This window comes from Aspergillus puulaauensis, chromosome 4, assembly GCF_016861865.1.
Source record: "Aspergillus puulaauensis MK2 DNA, chromosome 4, nearly complete sequence".
NCBI lineage: Eukaryota > Fungi > Ascomycota > Eurotiomycetes > Eurotiales > Aspergillaceae > Aspergillus > Aspergillus puulaauensis.
Genome location: NC_054860.1, coordinates 3,839,530 through 3,858,058, shown reverse-complemented (window position 1 = coordinate 3,858,058; position 18,529 = coordinate 3,839,530). Strand labels below are relative to the sequence as shown.

Here is an 18,529-nt window from a genome sequence, read left to right as displayed (position 1 = left end):
TACATAACAAGTTATTTGTTTTCAGCCACCTCCGCAGCCGCAAGAGCGGCACCCTTGCCCTTCCTGGTAAGTCGGAACCCGCCTAGAAGCAAGATGAGCGCCTCCAGGCCGAGGATCACACCAAGCGTCACCATAGCACCGATAACACCAGCCACAGCCTTGGAGATACCACCGCTGCCACCAGACGCAGAGTCTGTAGAGGCAGAACCAGAACCGGAGTCGCCAGATGAGGAGCACTGACCGTCAGTGTTTCCGCAGGCGTCGCACCACTGGTCAGTGGTCATGATGGCGATTTTCTCGGTCTTCTCGACAAAGGTCGACCACGGGATTGTGGTGGTGGATTCGCCATAGAGTCGGTACTCTGTTAGGTCGTCCGAGGAGGAGAGCGTGCCGTTCTGGAAGTAAAAGCGGACGCTGATATCCTTGGGGTCTGGGAAAGAGTCGGAGGTGGAGTTCGTGACGAGCTCCCACGCCATGGAGGAGGCGTAGTCGGGCACGCCGGTGAAATTGACGTTCACTTCTGGGAGCTGGGCGAGGCCGAAGTAGGAGAGGAAGGTGCCGTAGGCGCCGAACTCGACGTGGAGCTTGACTTTGCCCTTGGAAGTGATCGTTTCGTTGAGACCCATCAGCATTTCGGCGGCGAGGGTCTGGCCTGCGATGGCCCGGATCTTCTCAGTGGAGTTGTAGGCCAGGTTGTATTGTTCGATATTGGCGTAGAGGGAGGCCTGGTGGAGTTGTTCCGCAGACGGGACGTTGGTCGTGTTGTGGATGTAGCCAACGTTAAGGTAGTCGAAGATGGAGTAGGCGTTCTTGAAGGTCCTGTCGGATTCAGAGAAGGAGGTGTTGATTAGAGGGGCAAGGTCCTCGTAGAAGTCCTTGGTGGAGGCGAGTAGGTCGTTGTACAACTTGGACTCGTAGTAGTTGTTGCTGCTGACTATGCCATTCTGGCAGTTTGACGTCGACTGCAACCAGGTGCTGTCCTCGCTACTAGCCCCAGAGTCGATCAAGGACAATGGGATCAGCTGGTAGCCATCTAATGGCGCATGGACGGTTGTTTTGTTGCGCAACTTCTGGCTGGCTAAGTCACCAACAGGAGGGTAAAGACCCTGCAGGAAACCAGTAGCAGAGTTCTGGAGCACAGCATCGGCTGGCGCTGAAGCAGTAAGCTGAGAGAGCTTAACGACATCCTCGCTGATGCCAGCGACGTATTGACTTGAGCTGGAGTTGATGTAGCGACTGTGGTAGGAGGACCCCGCTGTAAAAACCTCCCGGTAACCGAGGTCAGTGAGCTCTGTGTTCTTGAGGATCTTTGCAGTGCGGTCACCATGACGCGCAAAGACATAGGCACCGAGAACAGTCTCAGCGGAAACCTGAGCAAGTGGAAGCGCCGAAACGGCGAGGAGCTGCAGCGAGGAACGCATTATGGCAGTGAAGCGCGATTGGGCCAAGAGCAGGAAGAGAGACAGAGACTTCTGGGGAGGATGACAAGGTCATTAAATAAATACAACCGGGATGAGTTTCCGGCGGTCGCCATCAGGCTATCAGGTCCCTGGGTTGAGTAAACTTCAAATCGGCCTAGAACAACCTTGGGGTGGGGTTCCATCAACGACCTCACTCGAGAAGTTTTCTTCATTTCTCCTCGGGTCTTTCTCGTTGGAGTAAAGCCCGCGGAGGGTCAAGGAATGGGCCATGCTATCATGCAGAGCATGGAGTATGTACGCTATGATGCGGGGACTCAAGGCCGTCAATGGCCCTACGGGAGAAAAGAATAACATTGGAGAAAAAGTTAGCTAATGGGTTGCATCGAAGATACAGCAAGCGGTTGCCATTGGACAGCGGAACCAGCACTTCGTTTCCAAAGGTTTAGTCTTTCCCATCGGCCATGTCCGCCGTCTGGACGCCTCCGACCGGATCGGTGGTCTGAGTCTTTGAAAGTGTACTCTGTGCTGTGTATACACCCAGGGACTCTGGTAATGCTTGATGTGCTTGTCGCGCTTGGCCAGTATGTCGCCATGCAGTCCGGGCAGTCGGCAGATCTGATGTAGTTGCAAAGAAACTGGGCGACCCCACTCTTATCTACTAGCCGAAGCCCGTGCTCTCGAGCCGCCCACTCTTGATTCCCTAGAACGCTTACAGTTTACAAGCCCTGGTCATATATTTCTTGCGCTATGAGTACTGAGTTGATGGGCTTATGCAATTATATTTCATAAAATAGCGCTATGTTGCCATGCTCACTCCTTTGTCCCCAATCAATTCACATCCATTGCGAACAACCCCCACCAGGCCTCCGGTTTGAACGGTCTCCGATCCGCCGGCAGAAAGTCGCCATTCAATCTCAGCTAGTCCTTCCAGCCATGTAATCCGCGTTTGCGCTGGAACTTCAAGCCTCTGGAGTTGCTCCCCCAGTGCAGCAAGAATATCTGCCAGCGCAAGGCCCTTGTTAATCTTGAGTGCATTGACGGTATTGAGGCATGATGTGACATCACTAGTTGCAAGGAGTGTGGTCATGATTTGTTGAATATCAGACGGGTGTGGTGCGGCAATACAGTCGTAAATCGTCTCGTTCGTGATTGTCTCCGGTTCGGGGATGGCCTGGTCTTTGGGCGCATTCTTAATCGGAAGAGGTTTGCCTATTGATAGAGGTTAGTCTGAGAGCTTCCAAACAAATGGTGTTACTCACTGCTGGCATGGCAGGCTTGGAGCACGTTCAGAGCACGGCGCATGTCGCCGCGACTCAATGTGACCAAGCTATTGACAGCCTCTGGCTGAATACGCACGTCTTCCTTCTCAATCACCTGATCGACCAGGACTCTGATGTCTTGCTCTTTGAGTGGACTGAACCGGAACCGAGTACAACGGGAAAGAAGGGCGGGTGAGAGCTTGTGGGTATAGTTGGCGATAACGCAGAACCGAGTGTTGGCAGTGTATTTTTCCATAATCCGACGGAGAGCCATCTGTGCGGTAGCTGTCATCGCATCAGCTTCATCTAGGATGATTAACTTGAATGATGCGAGCGACGACTTGCTGGCGGCGGGCGGGGCCATTGAGAAGATTTGTTTCGTGCCTGCGAGGAAACCTCAGTAAGTCTATATGTCACCCCCTTCGATACAGGTAAACGCACTTGCGAAAGTTTTAATTTGTTCTCGAACCACATCAATTCCTCTATCATCACTAGCATTGAGTTCAAGAACCATCTGTCGCATGTTTTTGGTACCGTATATTCGTCGGGCCAAGGCGAGGATTGTGGAGGTTTTACCAGTACCGGGGGGGCCATAAAGGAGAAGGTGTGGTAATTGCTGGACATGAGATTAGTGACTGAGCTGGCAACAACATGTACGAGGCGCATACATTCGCTTCGACAAACCGATTGATCGTAGCTAGGATGTCCTTGTGACCGGAAACATCGTCGAGGGAGTTCGGGCGGTACTTTTCTACCCTAGACTTGGTTAGTTTCCTGTGATAAATTGGTAGGCGATTGTCTTATTACCAAGGTAGATTGTCTTGAGCTTCTACTGGTAAATCTGCAGCAGCTCTCTTATATTTTCCACTGGTGTTATCAGAACTGAACTGGACGGCGTTCTTGGATGCGGGCGCATCCACGTCCATATCGTCATCGTAATCCGACATGGTGGCAATAAGACAGTCTCCTCTGCAGAGCTCCCAGAGACCGAGGTCGAAAATGCGATATAATGTGGAAAGTAGCGGTGTTGCAGGGTATTCTGATTCTCGACGCGTCGAAATGCGGCAGCGCGTAAAGAGGTTCGGCGTCGGAAAATCTGCGGAGCTCCGAGCCCAAGCCTCACTGACAGACACCGTCGCTGCGGGCGGTGATGACATGCGAACTCCCGCTAGGTAACAGCTCCGCCATCAACACCCACGACACAGCTCTTATCCTCTGGACAGGCTCTAGGGATCTAGTTCTCTCATTACCGTCTTTCACAATGCCTGTATGTGACTTTGCACCAACACTTCCCTCAAAGCGCAATGAATTAACGGCAATTTCTAACCGACAACTAGGCATATCACTCTATCTTCCTTGAGGACCGGGACGTCCCCGTAATAGGTACGATTAGAGCAATAACTCCTACTCCCACCAGACGAGCGGACCAGGAATCATGTACAGTCAAAAAGGACACCCAATTAACCTAGTTTCTCGGCCTACAGGCAACTTCCCAGTCCTGCCCCTCCGCACCCGCACTCGCGGCCCCGCATACACCCTTCCCACCCTACCCCCGGGCGCCGACCTCGACGTACAGCCAGACAACGAGTCATACGATTGTGTAGACGAGATCATCTCTCTATTCAGAGCCAATGTCCTGTTCCGAAACTTCGAGATCAACGGCCCCGCCGACCGCATGCTCATCTATGGAACATTGTTCATCACCGAATGTCTGGGGAAAGTCAAGCCTACAATGGCAGCTCGTGATGCGGAAAAGGTAGTTTACTTTGGATCCATGTTGGAAGGAGGGCTAGTAAAGGCTGACTTATTCGCCGTTAGGCTCTTAACAATGTTGCTCTTGATAGCTTCGCCATTCCCGGTGATGCATCCTTCCCGCTAAACCAGGCCTTTGAGCCCCCGAGGGATCGCCAGGATGCTGAGACACTTCGATCGTACGGTTTCAACTTAATGCCATTTGACCTGATTGCGGCGTACTAATTGTTTGTTCTTAGATACATTTCCCAAGTGCGACAGGAGATTGCGACTCGGCTGCATGCGAGATTATACCCTGGTGGTGTTGGTCCGTCGAAGGTTGGTCTTTCTGATTCAAGGTGCAATTTTGAAGAATGCTTTCTAACAACCAATAATAGTTCTGGCTTAGCTTCACGAAGAGAAAGTTCATGGGAAAGAGCTTCTAGAGAGACGTCTACTTTGTTTCATCTTCATTGTGCCTAGCGTGAGGACTGTGGGCTCGTTGTGTAATTGAGATTCCGTATCGTAAATAAATGTTTGAAAAAGGAAACATACCCTTGATCTACTAGCTAATAAACTTACGTTGATAGTGGTAGGACTTGTTGTATGACTGCGGCCTCACCCCAAAGCCGAGGCCGGCCCAACCTAGATTGTAAATAAAATTCCATCATAAAATCTGTTATACAAACTTTTGTTTTTTGGGTTATTTTGGTTATCATGACTTCATCTCTACATCCGCACTTGTACTCCCAGGCGTACTGGTCGATTGCGCAGGCGCAAGCTTCCTCTTCTTGCGACCCGGATTCCCAGCAGCCTGAATAAACTCCGTTGTCGGGATGACTCGAACCGCATGGAATATATAGCCCTCTGCACCGCCACGGCCAGACATCATCGGATGCGTGCGGCCAGGAAGAACCTGCCAAGGACGTACCCTGACTGTTTCTAGTGTGGGCGCGAGCAACAATGTAGGATTCAGGGAGAATTCCGCGGTTAACTCGGGGAATTCGCCGTTTTCCACTTGTCCCTTTTCCTCTTCCAGGTCTCGTTTCCGCGTTATATACGCCGTCTTCCGTGATGTGGAGTAGAGGTCCGCGATTTTGGTAAGAGACTCGATTGTGGGTGAGTAGACGACGACAGATGCGGAGCCTGATAGGAGAGGAACGGTGTGCTTGAGGACACTATCTAGGTCCATGAGTGTTGCTACGACGAGGCCATCGTAGCCGCCTGCTCGGACTTCGTCGACGGCACTCCGCACGCGAGCCCAACGATTTCGTTTCCGGTAATATGCGCTGCGTTTGTTCGTTTTGAGAGTGGCGAGCTCGGAGTCTGGGATTATGGCGGGTTCCTCGGCGTAGATTGGGTCGGCTTCGGGGTTGAGGAGTTGGAGCCAGGAGACCGTTTTGAGGTTTGTGAAGAGAGGGTGAGATTCATCGGGGGTGTTCTGGTCGAAGCCAAAGTATTTTAGCAATGATGTGTTGGCTTGTTTGTTTGCGTGAACGAGGGTTATGGTGTTCCCTGTGGCAGACATATGCGCTGGGCGATTTGCTTTGTGTGAGCCTGACCCCTCCGGGCTGCCGCCCTCAGCAGCCTCTTGTTCAGCAAAAGTTCTGTTCTCCTCGCCGTCGAGGTCCTCATCTGGATGCAGGATACCCATTCGTTCAGCCATGGCGGCGACGATCAATCCACCTGTCTCATCTACTACGAGGTAGCGGCCGTTCGGCTTTGATAACGCTTGCTGTATTGACGTGTCGCCGCCATGGTGCACGTTTCCCCAGCTCCCAATTAGTCCCATCAATTCATCGCGCAACTCCATGCTCTTCGAGGACAATTCTCTATTTTCCAGCATATAATTCGTGAGAGCGCTGACGTCCATCGGGAATAGCGTAAATCGTTTCATGTACTTTTTCTGTTTGCGCAGAGTGTACTTGGCGAGTGAGAACGCCGTCTTCTGGTCTATAGTGGTATGCGATTCCAAGATTTTTGCAATGATATCCCTCCCCGCGCCTGTTGATTCCTTCTTCAGCGCCTCGATCTCTTCTAACGTCAACTTCTGAGTCGATGCATCGTCAACGATATCTCGATTCGTGCGTGTGGGCAACCCCTCCTCATTCACTTCGACGTCGTCATCGCCTTCGCCCTCCGTTATCAACGACTCGGCATGCAATTCTGCTGCGGGCACAATGCGCAAGTGGGTATTCTCTTGCGCCTCGAGGATCTCGTAGGTAAGGTAGAACGGGCGTCCGATAATCTGGTTCGCAGGAAATGATCCGAACTTTCCACAGTTTATCAATCTGCTCTCTGGTGTTAGTTCATCGCAACGAAAGAGAGTGGATCACCGACGAGGCACATACGAGTTCGGGACGACTTTTTGGATTTTTGTCGTCTCTGAAGGTAGCCGTAAAATTACAAACTGATTAGGGCGGACGGAGGTATGCATTGCTGACTTGGATATATGGTTTCAAATAGAAACAAGCATGTTCCAGCAAAGAAAAGAGCATGTCAAGCACTGCCGTTTTCCTCACTTTTTTTTCTTTGCGATAGCGCACGGACCACGAAAGCTCCAGATAAGTCGCGGCTGACATAACGGTTCGGACAATTAAAGGCCCGTTAGGATCACATGTTTTGCTTCCGCTGTGGCGGAAGATGGGGCAGAGACGGTGGCTGAGGAAGTGGTCCCTTTCTATCATACGATACCAGCCCAATACAAATAATACCAACATTTGCAATGGCAGGCGGCCAAGTTGCAAGTTAGATTCCATACCGATTGGTACGGGTGATTCCCCTGCCACCTGGTCCGCTTACCAGAAGTTGGCCTCTTGCTGTCTCCACAGCCAATGGAGAAAGCTCGCGGATTACCGGAATCTGGGTGCCTGCGATCTGACTGATCTGATGGATTGATTGACGTATATATGCTTAGGTCTATTGAATTTGGGCACCTCCTCTGGTTCCCTTTCCAAAAGACCAGCAAGGGGCAGCGGCATGGCACATATAAACCAACGCTTCCATGCTAAGCTGGAGCTAACTTACCATTGCCTCATTCAGCATTGCTAGCGGTTGCTTCAGCCTTACTCGCTCGCTGTCTAAGCCCCGGTTACGTATACACAGCCCAGTGAACCACGCCAGTCAACTCATTCATTCTCATCCGTTTGCCCCGGTCAAACCGCAAATATATTTTATTTAGTATTATTGGTCGTGGACTGCGCCCAGCGTTCCAACGTTTGCCCGACAGGCCCGAGAAGCCGTTCTCTCAATCTGCCTTCATGGTCCTGCGAAAACGAGCTCCTCCGCACCTTCATAACCTCAGTCAAGGGAATGCCCGCTTCGAACCTCACTCTTCGCGCTCACGAACTTCCCCAACGTCCTTCTCTGTCTCATCACCCTCCCCCAAGCGTCTGACCCGTCCTTCTAGAGCTCAAAGCTCCCCGCACCCTCGCCGTATTCCGTCGCAGGAATCAATCTTCTCACCCGATCTGAATACGTCACCGGCATTCGATTTGATGTCTTTGGAACAGGCGCAGAGGTCCCCAATTCGGACCGCGTCTACGGACACCCCGAATCCGTGGGCGGACGAGCTTGTCGAAAATCCAAATCACAGTCCCCGGGAAAATGGAGACCCAACATCTCAACCGGGTATAAACGGTGGCATACAAAATGGCGAGGAGGCGGATAAAAGGAAAGGTGACCGGGTGCCTTCGATCCTACTTTCAGGCACCCAGCGCCGAATGGCTGCAAATGAGCTCCCGCCGAATCAAGGGGCCGCCGATACCTCTGATTGGGAGTATTTGGGCGCTTCGCCTCCTCAGTTACAGTCCAACAATCCGTTTCTGAAGCCCTCGCAAAATGAGAGTAACCCGTGGGGTGATAGAAACTCCCGCGCGTCGTCACTTTCTAGAGATGGTGCGAGTCGTGGCTTAGGTCAAGGTAACTACACTACTTTACTTGGTTTGTAAAGTTGCTTGTGTATACTAACATTCTTAGATGAGGGCTATATTCCAATGACCGCGCGCTTATCCCTTTTCGACCAAAATCAGGAATCCGAATCCCCTTGGGCTAATGAGTCTAGCCACAGTCAGGGTGTAGGAATGAGTGGCCAGCGAACCGGTGTCACATCTACCGATCTCCAGGGACCTCACACTGCCTTTGATGGTTCGCAACCGCCGTCATATCAGCTTCAGCCTGAGCAACCGTCTTCGCAACCCAGAACAAGCACACCAGGGACCGTGTCCACCACTACTACGGGATCATCTCACGTTCTCATTGATTTCGATGAATCACATACGCACGAAACTGGAACTGACTCTCGGCAAGCCTCTGCGCCTGCTACTGACACCGCTACGATTCAAGGCTATGGTCGCCGGGCCGCGTTCCCAAATGTACATCCTGACAATGCTACGCCCTCGCAGAGCTTCAGTCAAACCTCTGGCTCAGCTGTGCCGTCTAGTCCTCAGCAACCACAAAACGCTACGATTCCTGATAATACCGCGCAACAACAGGAGAAACGAGCCGAAACTTATTCAATTAGACATATTAATTGGAAAGATAATACGGGTGTATTATGCGAGTCTCCTATGCTGATACAGAATAAGAATGGGCCGTGCCCACTCCTAGCGTTGGTGAACGCGCTCATCTTACGTGCGGCAAATCAGGGAAATCCGCCTCCGATAGTTAGGGCTTTGCGAACAAGGGAGCATATTTCTTTGGGGCTACTGATTGAGGCCCTATTTGACGAACTAACGACACGTTTGGGGCCCGATGATGAGTTTCCAGACATTGAAGCTCTTAGTCGGTTCTTAACTATGTTGCATACGGGCATGAATGTTAACCCACGACTCACGTTGGTATGGTTGAGAAAATAGCCCTTGTACAAGGATCATCACTAACTAGCTTAGGAATCGGATTCTGCTGCCGGCACGTTCCTCCAAACAGAAGACATCAAGTTCTATAGAACATTTGGGGTACCTCTAGTTCATGGCTGGATTGCGCGCCCCTCGACAGATGCAACTGCCGCACTGGAGCGGATTGGTGAATATCATGAAGATATCCAACTACTTCCGTTCCGTAAACAGGAATTTGAGGACCGAGTTTTCCAGGGAACAATACTCACCACGGAGGAAGAAAGAGTGATGTCGGATATACAAGCAATTCAGCATTTCACCGATATCGACCATGCGACACAGCTGAGCCCTTTCGGCCTTGAACAACTGACTAGGACCCTGCAGCCTGGCTCCTTCTCAATTCTATTTCGAAACGACCATTTCTCCACCGTCTACAAGCACCCGCAACTTCACCAACTTTTCACTCTCGTTACTGATGCTGGCTACTCTAGCCATGCGGAAATCGTATGGGAAAGTCTTGTTGATGTGAACGGGTCGAATACAGGCTTTTATTCCGGCGATTTTAGACTCGTTAGCCAGCATACAGCTCATGCCTCCGACCCATCCGGTCCCCGGACGTCGAGCAATGAGGGCCCGCAGCATCCACCTACACTCTCCGCGCAAGAGCAAGCGGACGCAGACTTTGCGTATGCCCTCTCGCTTCAATACCAAGAAGAGGAGCGACGACAGGCAAACCCCAACCATACGCGCTCCCAAAGCGCAGCAAATCTTGGGGAAAGGGCAAGCACCCCCGCTGTGGATCGGCGACAACGTCAATCTTATGGGCATCGTTCACAGACCAACGTCCAGAGTAGTTCTCAGGGCAACGATGACCCAGAAGATGGACCACCTCCATCTTATGAACAGGCAGCCAAGAGCCCGGTATATACCGGTACGCCAACCCCACAACGGAGCCCTAATACTCTGGGCGGTCCCTCGCGAAGCCAGTATCCAAGAGATCGGTATGGCAGGTATGCGGATCCCAGCAGGTATACAGATCCACGCAGGGAGAGGGAAAGGGACAGGGACTGCATAGTAATGTAAACGCCATGCATTTACATGCCATGCCAGTTGCCTCGGTGGTACCCTTTACATCATTGACGATGGAATGATAACGGACAATCATGTACGGTTTATATAGACGTCTGGGATTTGGCGCATTTAATGTATCTTAGCAAGTTTACGACGAAACGACTAGCATACGTACTCTATTTGTTTACTATTCTCAATACAGTCTATTCATAAACGACATGACTCTACTGCTCCCGTATTCGGCCCAGAACACGCCAGAAAAAACAAAATCACGTTATCCATGCTGGTTTGGGATTCTGAGCCCGAAGATTCACCTTTCCCAATCCATCACGGCCCAAGACTACATCAACATGCTACTGCCGATCACGCCTTCTTACGACGGAAAATAGATGAAGTGAATGAGGGGTGCTTGATGAATTAATTGGTGTAAAATCCAAGTCACTTTTCGGGTTCCTCGGAATGCCTGATTCTTCAACTGACTGGGATACGATCCAGGAACACATGAACCTGAAGACCTTCACAGTCGCCGCTATAGGCTGCATAATCTCCAGAATTTATCAGTCTCTGACAACCGAGCACTATGGTTTGATTAAATGGCATTGGCGGCTCCACCACATCTTCGGGTTCTTAACTGCCACTGGAGAGAATATCTCGCACTTAAGCTCTTCGCCATAGTTGACACTCCTTCTCCGCCCCTCGGATTTTCAGCTGAAGATTTATCCGTCAGCAAATTGACAAGGTTGGAAAGGATGGGCACTATACAGCACAGACTCTCGGTCTGGTCTGCAGAGTTGACACTTGACAGACCATGTCGACCCACTGGGCCTACTTTGTTTCATACCCCTGCGACATCAATGTCCTGACACATCATGTGCTCCAGTTTCGATTTAGAAGCAAGGAATTGGGTAAAGAGCAGCTAAATTACGGGCGCTACACGGATAAAATGGGCAAGCAATTTCCGAAACTGCGTGTTAAGTATATATATTATACTTAGGCTCTCTCATCCAAGATCGAGTTAGTTCTCGAAAAGAACTTGGATCGACACAAGACCGTGAAGATGCAGAGACTACTATCGATCGCTGGGCTTTCTACCCTTCTATCAGTTGCATATGCACAGAATTCCGCGACTTGCTCAGGAACATTCACCCCCATTACTGCGAAGGAATTCGTTGCGAATCTCCACCCTGGATGGAATTTAGGAAACACACTGGATGCTATTCCAGACGAAGGTTCCTGGAACAATGTTCCTGTTGAAGAGGCAACACTTGATTTGATCAAAGAGTCTGGATTCAAGAGCGTCCGTCTTCCAGGTATAAGATGTCATCGTCTACTCGATGAAAAGCCTACTAACAATTTTCTATTTAAGTAACATGGACGCACCATTTCACGACAAATTCTTCTGACTGGACTGTCGATCCGGAATGGCTGCAACGGGTTTCTGATGTTCTTGACTTTATTACAGCTCGTGACCTATACGCCATCGTGAACGTCCACCATGGTGAGTCGATGCTGATATCCAGTCTGCAGCTCTTTAATTGACCATTTACAACAGACTCGTGGGAATGGGCTGATGTTACCGCGTCCGGAGCAAATATAACCCTAATCGAAGAGAAGTTCTACAGACTATGGTACCAGATTGGTACTACGCTGGGTTGCAAGTCGAACCTGGTCGCTTTCGAATCAATCAACGAGCCTCCAGCAGAGACTGCCGAGCACGGGGCAGAAATCAATAAACTGAACAGCATCTTCCTCCAAGCAATCGCCGACGCTGGTGGCTTTAATTCTCAGCGTGTTGTTAACCTTGTTGGAGGTGGTCAGGACAGCGTCAAGACTTCCCAGTGGTTTGAAGCCCCTGCCAATATAACAAATCCTTGGGCTATTCAGTTCCATTACTACAGTCCTTGTGAGTTGCCTGCTCTTATACATTGGAGATCAGTATTGCTCACGCTCTTATCCAGACGATTTTATCTTCAGCGCATGGTAAGACCAAGCATTTTGACCTATTCCTGTTCTTATCACTCATAACTTTTAGGGGAAAAACAATTTGGGGCTCCGACAGTACCAAGGACACACTCACGACTGAGTTCGAACTGATCCGCAATAACTTCACCGACGTCCCTCTAATATTAGGTGAATACGACGCATCTGTTACCAACACCGAACCTGCAGCACGCTGGAAGTACTTCGACCATCTGCAAAAAGTTGCCGCCCAATTTGATATTGCCACCGTCCTCTGGGACAATGGCGAGGACCAGCTCGACCGAACGACAGGAGAATGGCGAGACCCTACAACCCTGGATCTCGTCATAGGCACGACAGCAGAGACTACCAATAGCCTCCCCGATAGCACCGAAGATGCAGCCGCGTCAGAGCAGTCATCCTCCGCATACATTTTCCACCGCGCCGGCACCCAAGTCACTAACCAGGCCCTGCCATATATCTTCAATGGCAACTCCCTCGAATCAATTACGGATGCCGCGGGCACAGTTTTGGAAAGCGGCTCTGACTATTCTGTCTCGGGTGACAATATCGTTTTCTCAGCCTCCTACCTTGGAACCAAGTACACTGCTTCCACTGCACCAGGAATCATTGATACTCTAACTCTCGAGTTCGACGGCGGCGTTGCCTCTCCAAGAATTGAGATAGTGCAGTGGGATACTCCCGTTCTGGCCTCAAAGTCCGCTTCCGCTTCTGCCGTGGCAGGCTCTGACCACTCTATCCCTATAACATGGAAGGGCCTTTCCAAGCCTGCAACTGTCAAGGCCCTAACTAACTCTGGCGTGTACCTCTTTGATGACTGGACCCAGTACCTTGGTCCTCTTGAGCAGGCTCGCACGGTAAGTTCCAGAAATCCATTCTCCACATGTGCATCCAGAGGGCTAACCTGTGCATTGCTTTACGTCTTTAGACCTACAGTAGCCAATGGAACTGGGATGATGAGAATGTTATACTCACTTCTGCGGCTATTGATGCTGTTGTCGCTGCCGGCGAGACCTCAATCTTCACGTTCGAGTTTTATCCTCGTGTTAATGGGACGTTGAACACGGCTAATTTCACGTTGACTGTGTAGTCTTCTGGCTAGTCGCCTGAACATATCCATGAGATGATCTAGTTTTTATTCTCATTGTATATATTTTGCAACATCAAAGCTCCAAAGCTTACTCCTGAGATAAACAGTTGAATAATGTAGATGTATTTAACCATTATATCTTTTTTGTTATAGAGTTAATTGAGGTTGGTGGTTCGTTTTCCCCGTTTCGACTGGTCGTGTGCATAGCTCAGTGCGGAGTAAATCTGGGTGACAGCAAAAAGGGCACGGTTGTGTTTGGCCTTTTCGCAGAGCATGTTGATTAGTATACTATATAAAAGTTGCGGTTTTAAGATACTATATCTCAACAACCAGATAAGTGAATATACTCTAATTCTAAGTATACACCTATATAATACTATAGATCTAAATAAATACTACATTTCTTTGATATAGTAATAATAAAAATATATAAGATTACTAGATTTCCAGATATAAATTTAACCAATGATTATTCTATATACTAGTTTTGAAATGTATCTAAGCATTTTTAGTTGAGATATAAGATTTTAAAAATGGCTACTTTTATGGAGTAAATCGCAAATGGCGGCTCGCCCGGGAATTACGTTAACTAGTAACTAGTTGGGTTGGTTAGTGAGTTAACTTACTTGGTTACCTAGTTAATAGTTGGTTGGCTCAGCTGAGTAATCCGAAAATAAGCGTGTCACTGTTGGCAATAAGGCTTGCTTTGCTTTGACCTCACGCGCTTTATCACATCCAAGCATTCAACATGATTGTCACTGATAAGGAAATATTAAACCCCTCTGTCCCGGACCTGCCCTCTAAAGACCAAGTCGTTGAACTGTGCCGCCAGAAAGGTCTCGGTTATAATCATCTAACATACACTACTGTAAATGGGAAGATTTTCTTCATCAAGTATAACAATATTAAAATGGCCGAAGCCCATGCTCAGCTTTTCTTTTCCACTTGCATAAACGCAAATTCCCAGTCAAGCATCCGCATCCCGGAACTCTACCTAGCCTGGCTCCCAGACCATAGTTCAAGCGCTTACCTTGTCATGGAGTACATCGATATCCATCACTTTGCATCTGACGAAGAGCGGGCAAAGGCGCTTTCCGAGCTAATCGCCGTGAAGCCGCCGCCGGGAGTCTTTGGAAATTTTGGGCCACCGGGCGGTTATATCAGACATATGTTTTTCAAAGATCGAGTGGCAGCGAAGATATATTCTTCGGTGCAAGAGCTGCAAGATTCTATTAATCATGTAAGCTGGCTCCATCCCACGCCTTGATTTGCCATGTGAAGAGGCATTTGAATATCAGCCGCGGTAGATTGCACATCGCCTTGGAAGGATGGATATCTATCTCTAACTATAACTCTATAGCTTCTTCAAAATCTCAGCTCCGGGAATGGTCAGGATTATGGTACAGTGGATTTCAGCAATGAGCCATTATTATATTACTACAGTGATATTTACCGAGAGAACTTCCCCGTTGACCAGTCTGGGAATCTCTGGGTCATTGATTTTGATACCACGGGCGTGCTTCCAGCAAGCTTTGCTAGTTGGCCTTTGGATACTAAGTATAAGCACCCTCTACCCATTCCTATTCGGAGGACTATCCCACTCGGCACCTCGAAGAATCTGAAGCCTATGTTTCGAGCTTATCGGTTTAACCAGATATCTATCGGGTAAGCCAGCATATCTGCAATCTTATGGAAGGTATATACTCACTCTCTTTATCTCCAGTGAGGTATAAGTTGATGAAAGGGGTTTAGGATAGGCGTCTACTGACACCCAGGATATCAGTTAAAACTAGCACTTCCTAAGAAGAGGTGGCCTTTTTTTCTCTTTTCTTTTTTGGTGTAGCAGCAAAATTGCGCATCTACATGGTATAAGCCATCATCACTGACCTCGTTCCACTAAGTAGTTGCTCCCCCAGTTGCCTGCTTGAGTATAATCAAAGTATCCTATCTCGTAGCTGTCGTATCATTATTAATATCCGCGCAATTGTTAACGCCAGCCCTTAAAACCAAAACACCTAATACAACGTCTTCAATTCCCAAAGCGGCAAATTCGGGTCAAATTTATCCCAAACAATATTCCCCTTCTCATCCAAATGTGCCCCCTCGTCCGTAATCGGAATCAGGGGATCCGACTCCTCAATCTCCCACGTCGAAACGCCCCATTTGTCCCTGGGAATCCAAATCGTAGGCGTCTTGCTCGTAATAGAAGGCTCAAAGTACGCATTCCTCTCTTCCTCTTCTGAGTACTTGATCTCAACGTGGTCACGGCGGACTTTCCGGCGCAGCGCGGCAAAGTCTCGATACAGGTTCGGGTGGAACCATTTCAGCGCTCTGGACCATGTGGTTCGGGGTGAAGTATGGAGAAGTGCGAGTTCCTCCTCTTTGGCATGTTGCAATTCCTCTTCGACGTCGAGTGTGCGCGGGAGGAAGGAGGTTAGTGGGGCGAGGGCTTCGTTGAGGGATATGTGGGCGAGGGTTATGAGGATTGTGAATAGGACCATTATTATGAGGGGTCCGACGGCAGATTTAATTGCGAAGAGACCGATCATGCAAATGTTGGCAAGGTAGATGCCTGTTAAAAGGTGTTGTAGAGCGCGTGGATAAACGAGGCCCTTTGTGTCGATGCGAATATCGTAAACGAAGAGGAAGTTGTACCGGTAGGCTTGATACACGAGATATAGGCCGGCGAAGCAGAAGCCTAAGATAAGCGGGGCGATGCAGGAGTAGGTTAACGCTGGGGCGGGCCTAGTTAGCCTGAGTAAGGAAATCGGAGTATGGACAGACTAACCTATCACGCCCATATTAGTAAATATAGGAAAAACGTTGCCCCAACTTATTTCGCTGAGAGCGGCCCAACGCTCGTACAGACGCCGAGGTGAGCCGTCGAAGAACGTGGTTATGAACTTGAAAACAAGCACGCTCATGATCTGTACTACAGCAAGGGAGCTGGTGCTTAGGCCCTGGAGGAGGAAGTATGAAACATAAAAGTTTGTCGCTTTCGGGAGGTTCTCAGCCAGGAGATCCTTGGCTGATAGTGGGTCCTTAACGATTTGTGCAGTGGCAGCGGACGCAGCGGAAGTCAAAGTCGTGACGAGGAATACCTGGACAACTTGGAAACAGAAATGTGCAGTTTGAGTGAAGAGCTCAACGCGAGCTGCTGAGGGAACACCAGCACGCCGGGCACAAACTAGGTGATCGTTAGCGATATAAGGGTAGCATAAAGACAAGGTAAGGGACCGAGCATACAGCGGCAAATAATAGGTACAAGGGACATCAGCAGGACCAGGGCACCAGCCGGCAGTAAACCAGCAATCACACCCTTGATCACATCAGGCAGTTTATCGATAAATTGTAGGGGTGGGATGGCGCTGGTGAGATAGCTGATATTGGAGATGGCCCCGACAATCGCGGCTGGGAGGGACCAGAATATTATCATTGCCGCTATTGCGCCTTGAACGGCAAATCTTCTCACAATGCGTTGCCACCAACTCAGGTTTAATGCCGACCAGACAACGTCGTCCGGAGATATGCCAGTGAACCGGGGCGTCATATGGAGCGGCTGGTGGTGAGAAAGTGTCTGAAGTGCAATTTGGGCATCTGATTGGGAATTAAACTCAATGAAAATAGCAGATAGAAGCTTCGAGTCCCAATGCTGGTGTCTTTTTTGCATGACTTCAATTTCTTTGGTCAAATTCACCAGCTCCTCACGGAGCCAGTGAATTGAGTCGACCTTGTCCCCAAACAGTCTGAGACGGTGAGTCGGCCGTTTGATTTTGTCGTACATGGCTGGACCACATGTTTCGCACTCAGCACAGTCGGTACACGAGATGGTACCGGCTTTGATTAGCTTCAGACGCATTGAGTTTGCCCTGCGAATCAATTTTGTTTCCAACCTCTCGAGGCGATGGGCATATTTGTCTCTCTGTTGAACTTTCTTATCTAGCTCTTTGCAATCGGAGGTTATCCATATTTTGCGAATAGTCTCCCCGAACACTTGTTGTAACTTTTTTTCGTTTTTATAGTCTTCTGGGACTGACATGAATAGAACTGTTCTTGACGAGATCCGGTCGGCGTATGCCGGTGAGTTGAGATATGCCTGCCGTAGATTTGCATAGAACATGCTCTCTCTTGTCACTGTATAGAACACAAAAGCTTCAAATTCACATTAGATATGAGAGGCATGGGTTGGTCTAATCGCACTTACTGAATAGAACGCATGCAATAACAGCGTGGGCATAATACCGGTTTTTATTCTTCACGTTGCTGAAATTCAAGGCGTCAAGTTGAGTGTTCCCTGCACCACCGGTTGCATGAATCGGAAGTAGTACCGGCCATGTAATCAGACAACCGATAAAGAAAATTGAGCAAAGAACCCTTAAGAAGCGGAGGAAGAGGTAACCATCCATAGAGTGATGATTGAGTACATGGGCGTCGGATATTTTGAAAAACTGGCCGAACCAATTCACCCATCCGGTAGGCAGCTGTGGGCTCCTCTCACTATTGACAATGTCTCAGCTATTTCTCCAGTGCACAGGGTGATGGCCGTTTGGGGACGTACTGTTGATGCCAGCAAGGTAGATGGCTCCTCGGAGCATACCATCTTATTTGTGTTCGGCGAAAAATTAGGAAAAGAGAGAACCAGATAAACGCAAGCACCAACGCAGGTACCAGTGTCGTCAAGAGAGCTGAAAGAGAAGTCGAATCACCTCCACCCGTTACAGCGTTTATTGCATCCGAGCTTGAGGACGACGCATCTCCCCTTGAAGACCCAATGTTAGAGTCATTTTCGGAATCCTGAATGGCCCGTCGTTAGAAACATTGATAATTAAGCTGCACGAAACAGGGCACCACATACAAGAAGGTCTTGTCGTGCAACCAGAATGTTCAATAAAGTGCGTTTTGCCATCGTGGTTGCGGGGATCTAGGTATCATGTTCTCCGCTTCAATAATACGAGAACAGAAGCAAAAATATTGGTCTTCGAAACCCCAATCAACCGTGTCTCGGCCCAGATAGAAATAATTTCTGCGGCGTGTCCACATTAGAAAAGGAGGGCTCCATGAGATGCGAGACCTGTCATCCGCGGCAGAAGATCAATAGCGTACGGGAGGCCAAAGTATGTTGCAGCGAGGGCGAGCACGTAG

General features: G+C 49.4%; 8 protein-coding genes across 8 annotated transcripts; 4 read left to right on the top strand and 4 right to left on the bottom strand.

Moving 5' to 3' along the window:
• Positions 1-11: 11 nt before the first annotated feature.
• APUU_41497S (uncharacterized protein) lies at positions 12-1,421 on the bottom strand (the record flags this gene model as incomplete). The annotated part of the gene is made up of 1 exon (XM_041704686.1): positions 12-1,421. One exon carries the CDS (start codon positions 1,419-1,421, stop codon positions 12-14), a length of 1,410 nt encoding a protein of 469 aa, XP_041557247.1.
• Positions 1,422-2,217: 796 nt separating this feature from the next.
• Positions 2,218-3,627, bottom strand: APUU_41496S (replication factor C subunit 3; the record flags this gene model as incomplete). The annotated part of the gene is made up of 5 exons (XM_041704685.1): positions 2,218-2,630; positions 2,681-3,064; positions 3,122-3,296; positions 3,349-3,436; positions 3,488-3,627. 5 exons carry the CDS (start codon positions 3,625-3,627, stop codon positions 2,218-2,220), a joined length of 1,200 nt encoding a protein of 399 aa, XP_041557246.1.
• A 203-nt stretch (positions 3,628-3,830) lies between these two features.
• On the top strand, positions 3,831-4,857 carry ARC18 (actin-related protein 2/3 complex subunit 3; the record flags this gene model as incomplete). Its single annotated transcript, XM_041704683.1, has 6 exons — positions 3,831-3,947; positions 4,018-4,063; positions 4,165-4,436; positions 4,499-4,611; positions 4,672-4,750; positions 4,810-4,857. 6 exons carry the CDS (start codon positions 3,831-3,833, stop codon positions 4,855-4,857), a joined length of 675 nt encoding a protein of 224 aa, XP_041557245.1.
• A 269-nt stretch (positions 4,858-5,126) lies between these two features.
• On the bottom strand, positions 5,127-6,848 carry trm6 (tRNA 1-methyladenosine methyltransferase subunit GCD10; the record flags this gene model as incomplete). The annotated part of the gene is made up of 2 exons (XM_041704682.1): positions 5,127-6,702; positions 6,763-6,848. 2 exons carry the CDS (start codon positions 6,846-6,848, stop codon positions 5,127-5,129), a joined length of 1,662 nt encoding a protein of 553 aa, XP_041557244.1.
• Positions 6,849-7,671: 823 nt separating this feature from the next.
• Positions 7,672-10,329, top strand: APUU_41493A (MINDY family deubiquitinase; the record flags this gene model as incomplete). Its single annotated transcript, XM_041704681.1, has 3 exons — positions 7,672-8,332; positions 8,390-9,249; positions 9,301-10,329. The coding sequence occupies 3 exons, from the start codon at positions 7,672-7,674 to the stop codon at positions 10,327-10,329; spliced, it is 2,550 nt and encodes an 849-aa protein (XP_041557243.1).
• A 1,045-nt stretch (positions 10,330-11,374) lies between these two features.
• On the top strand, positions 11,375-13,387 carry APUU_41492A (putative extracellular endoglucanase; the record flags this gene model as incomplete). The annotated part of the gene is made up of 6 exons (XM_041704680.1): positions 11,375-11,627; positions 11,684-11,815; positions 11,870-12,220; positions 12,276-12,297; positions 12,350-13,154; positions 13,226-13,387. The coding sequence occupies 6 exons, from the start codon at positions 11,375-11,377 to the stop codon at positions 13,385-13,387; spliced, it is 1,725 nt and encodes a 574-aa protein (XP_041557242.1).
• A 748-nt stretch (positions 13,388-14,135) lies between these two features.
• APUU_41491A (uncharacterized protein) lies at positions 14,136-15,056 on the top strand (the record flags this gene model as incomplete). The annotated part of the gene is made up of 2 exons (XM_041704679.1): positions 14,136-14,627; positions 14,748-15,056. The coding sequence occupies 2 exons, from the start codon at positions 14,136-14,138 to the stop codon at positions 15,054-15,056; spliced, it is 801 nt and encodes a 266-aa protein (XP_041557241.1).
• A 346-nt stretch (positions 15,057-15,402) lies between these two features.
• Positions 15,403-18,293, bottom strand: APUU_41490S (putative DUF221 domain protein; the record flags this gene model as incomplete). The annotated part of the gene is made up of 6 exons (XM_041704678.1): positions 15,403-16,121; positions 16,176-16,574; positions 16,634-17,539; positions 17,592-17,884; positions 17,946-18,181; positions 18,243-18,293. 6 exons carry the CDS (start codon positions 18,291-18,293, stop codon positions 15,403-15,405), a joined length of 2,604 nt encoding a protein of 867 aa, XP_041557240.1.
• Between the last annotated feature and the right edge of the window lie 236 nt (positions 18,294-18,529).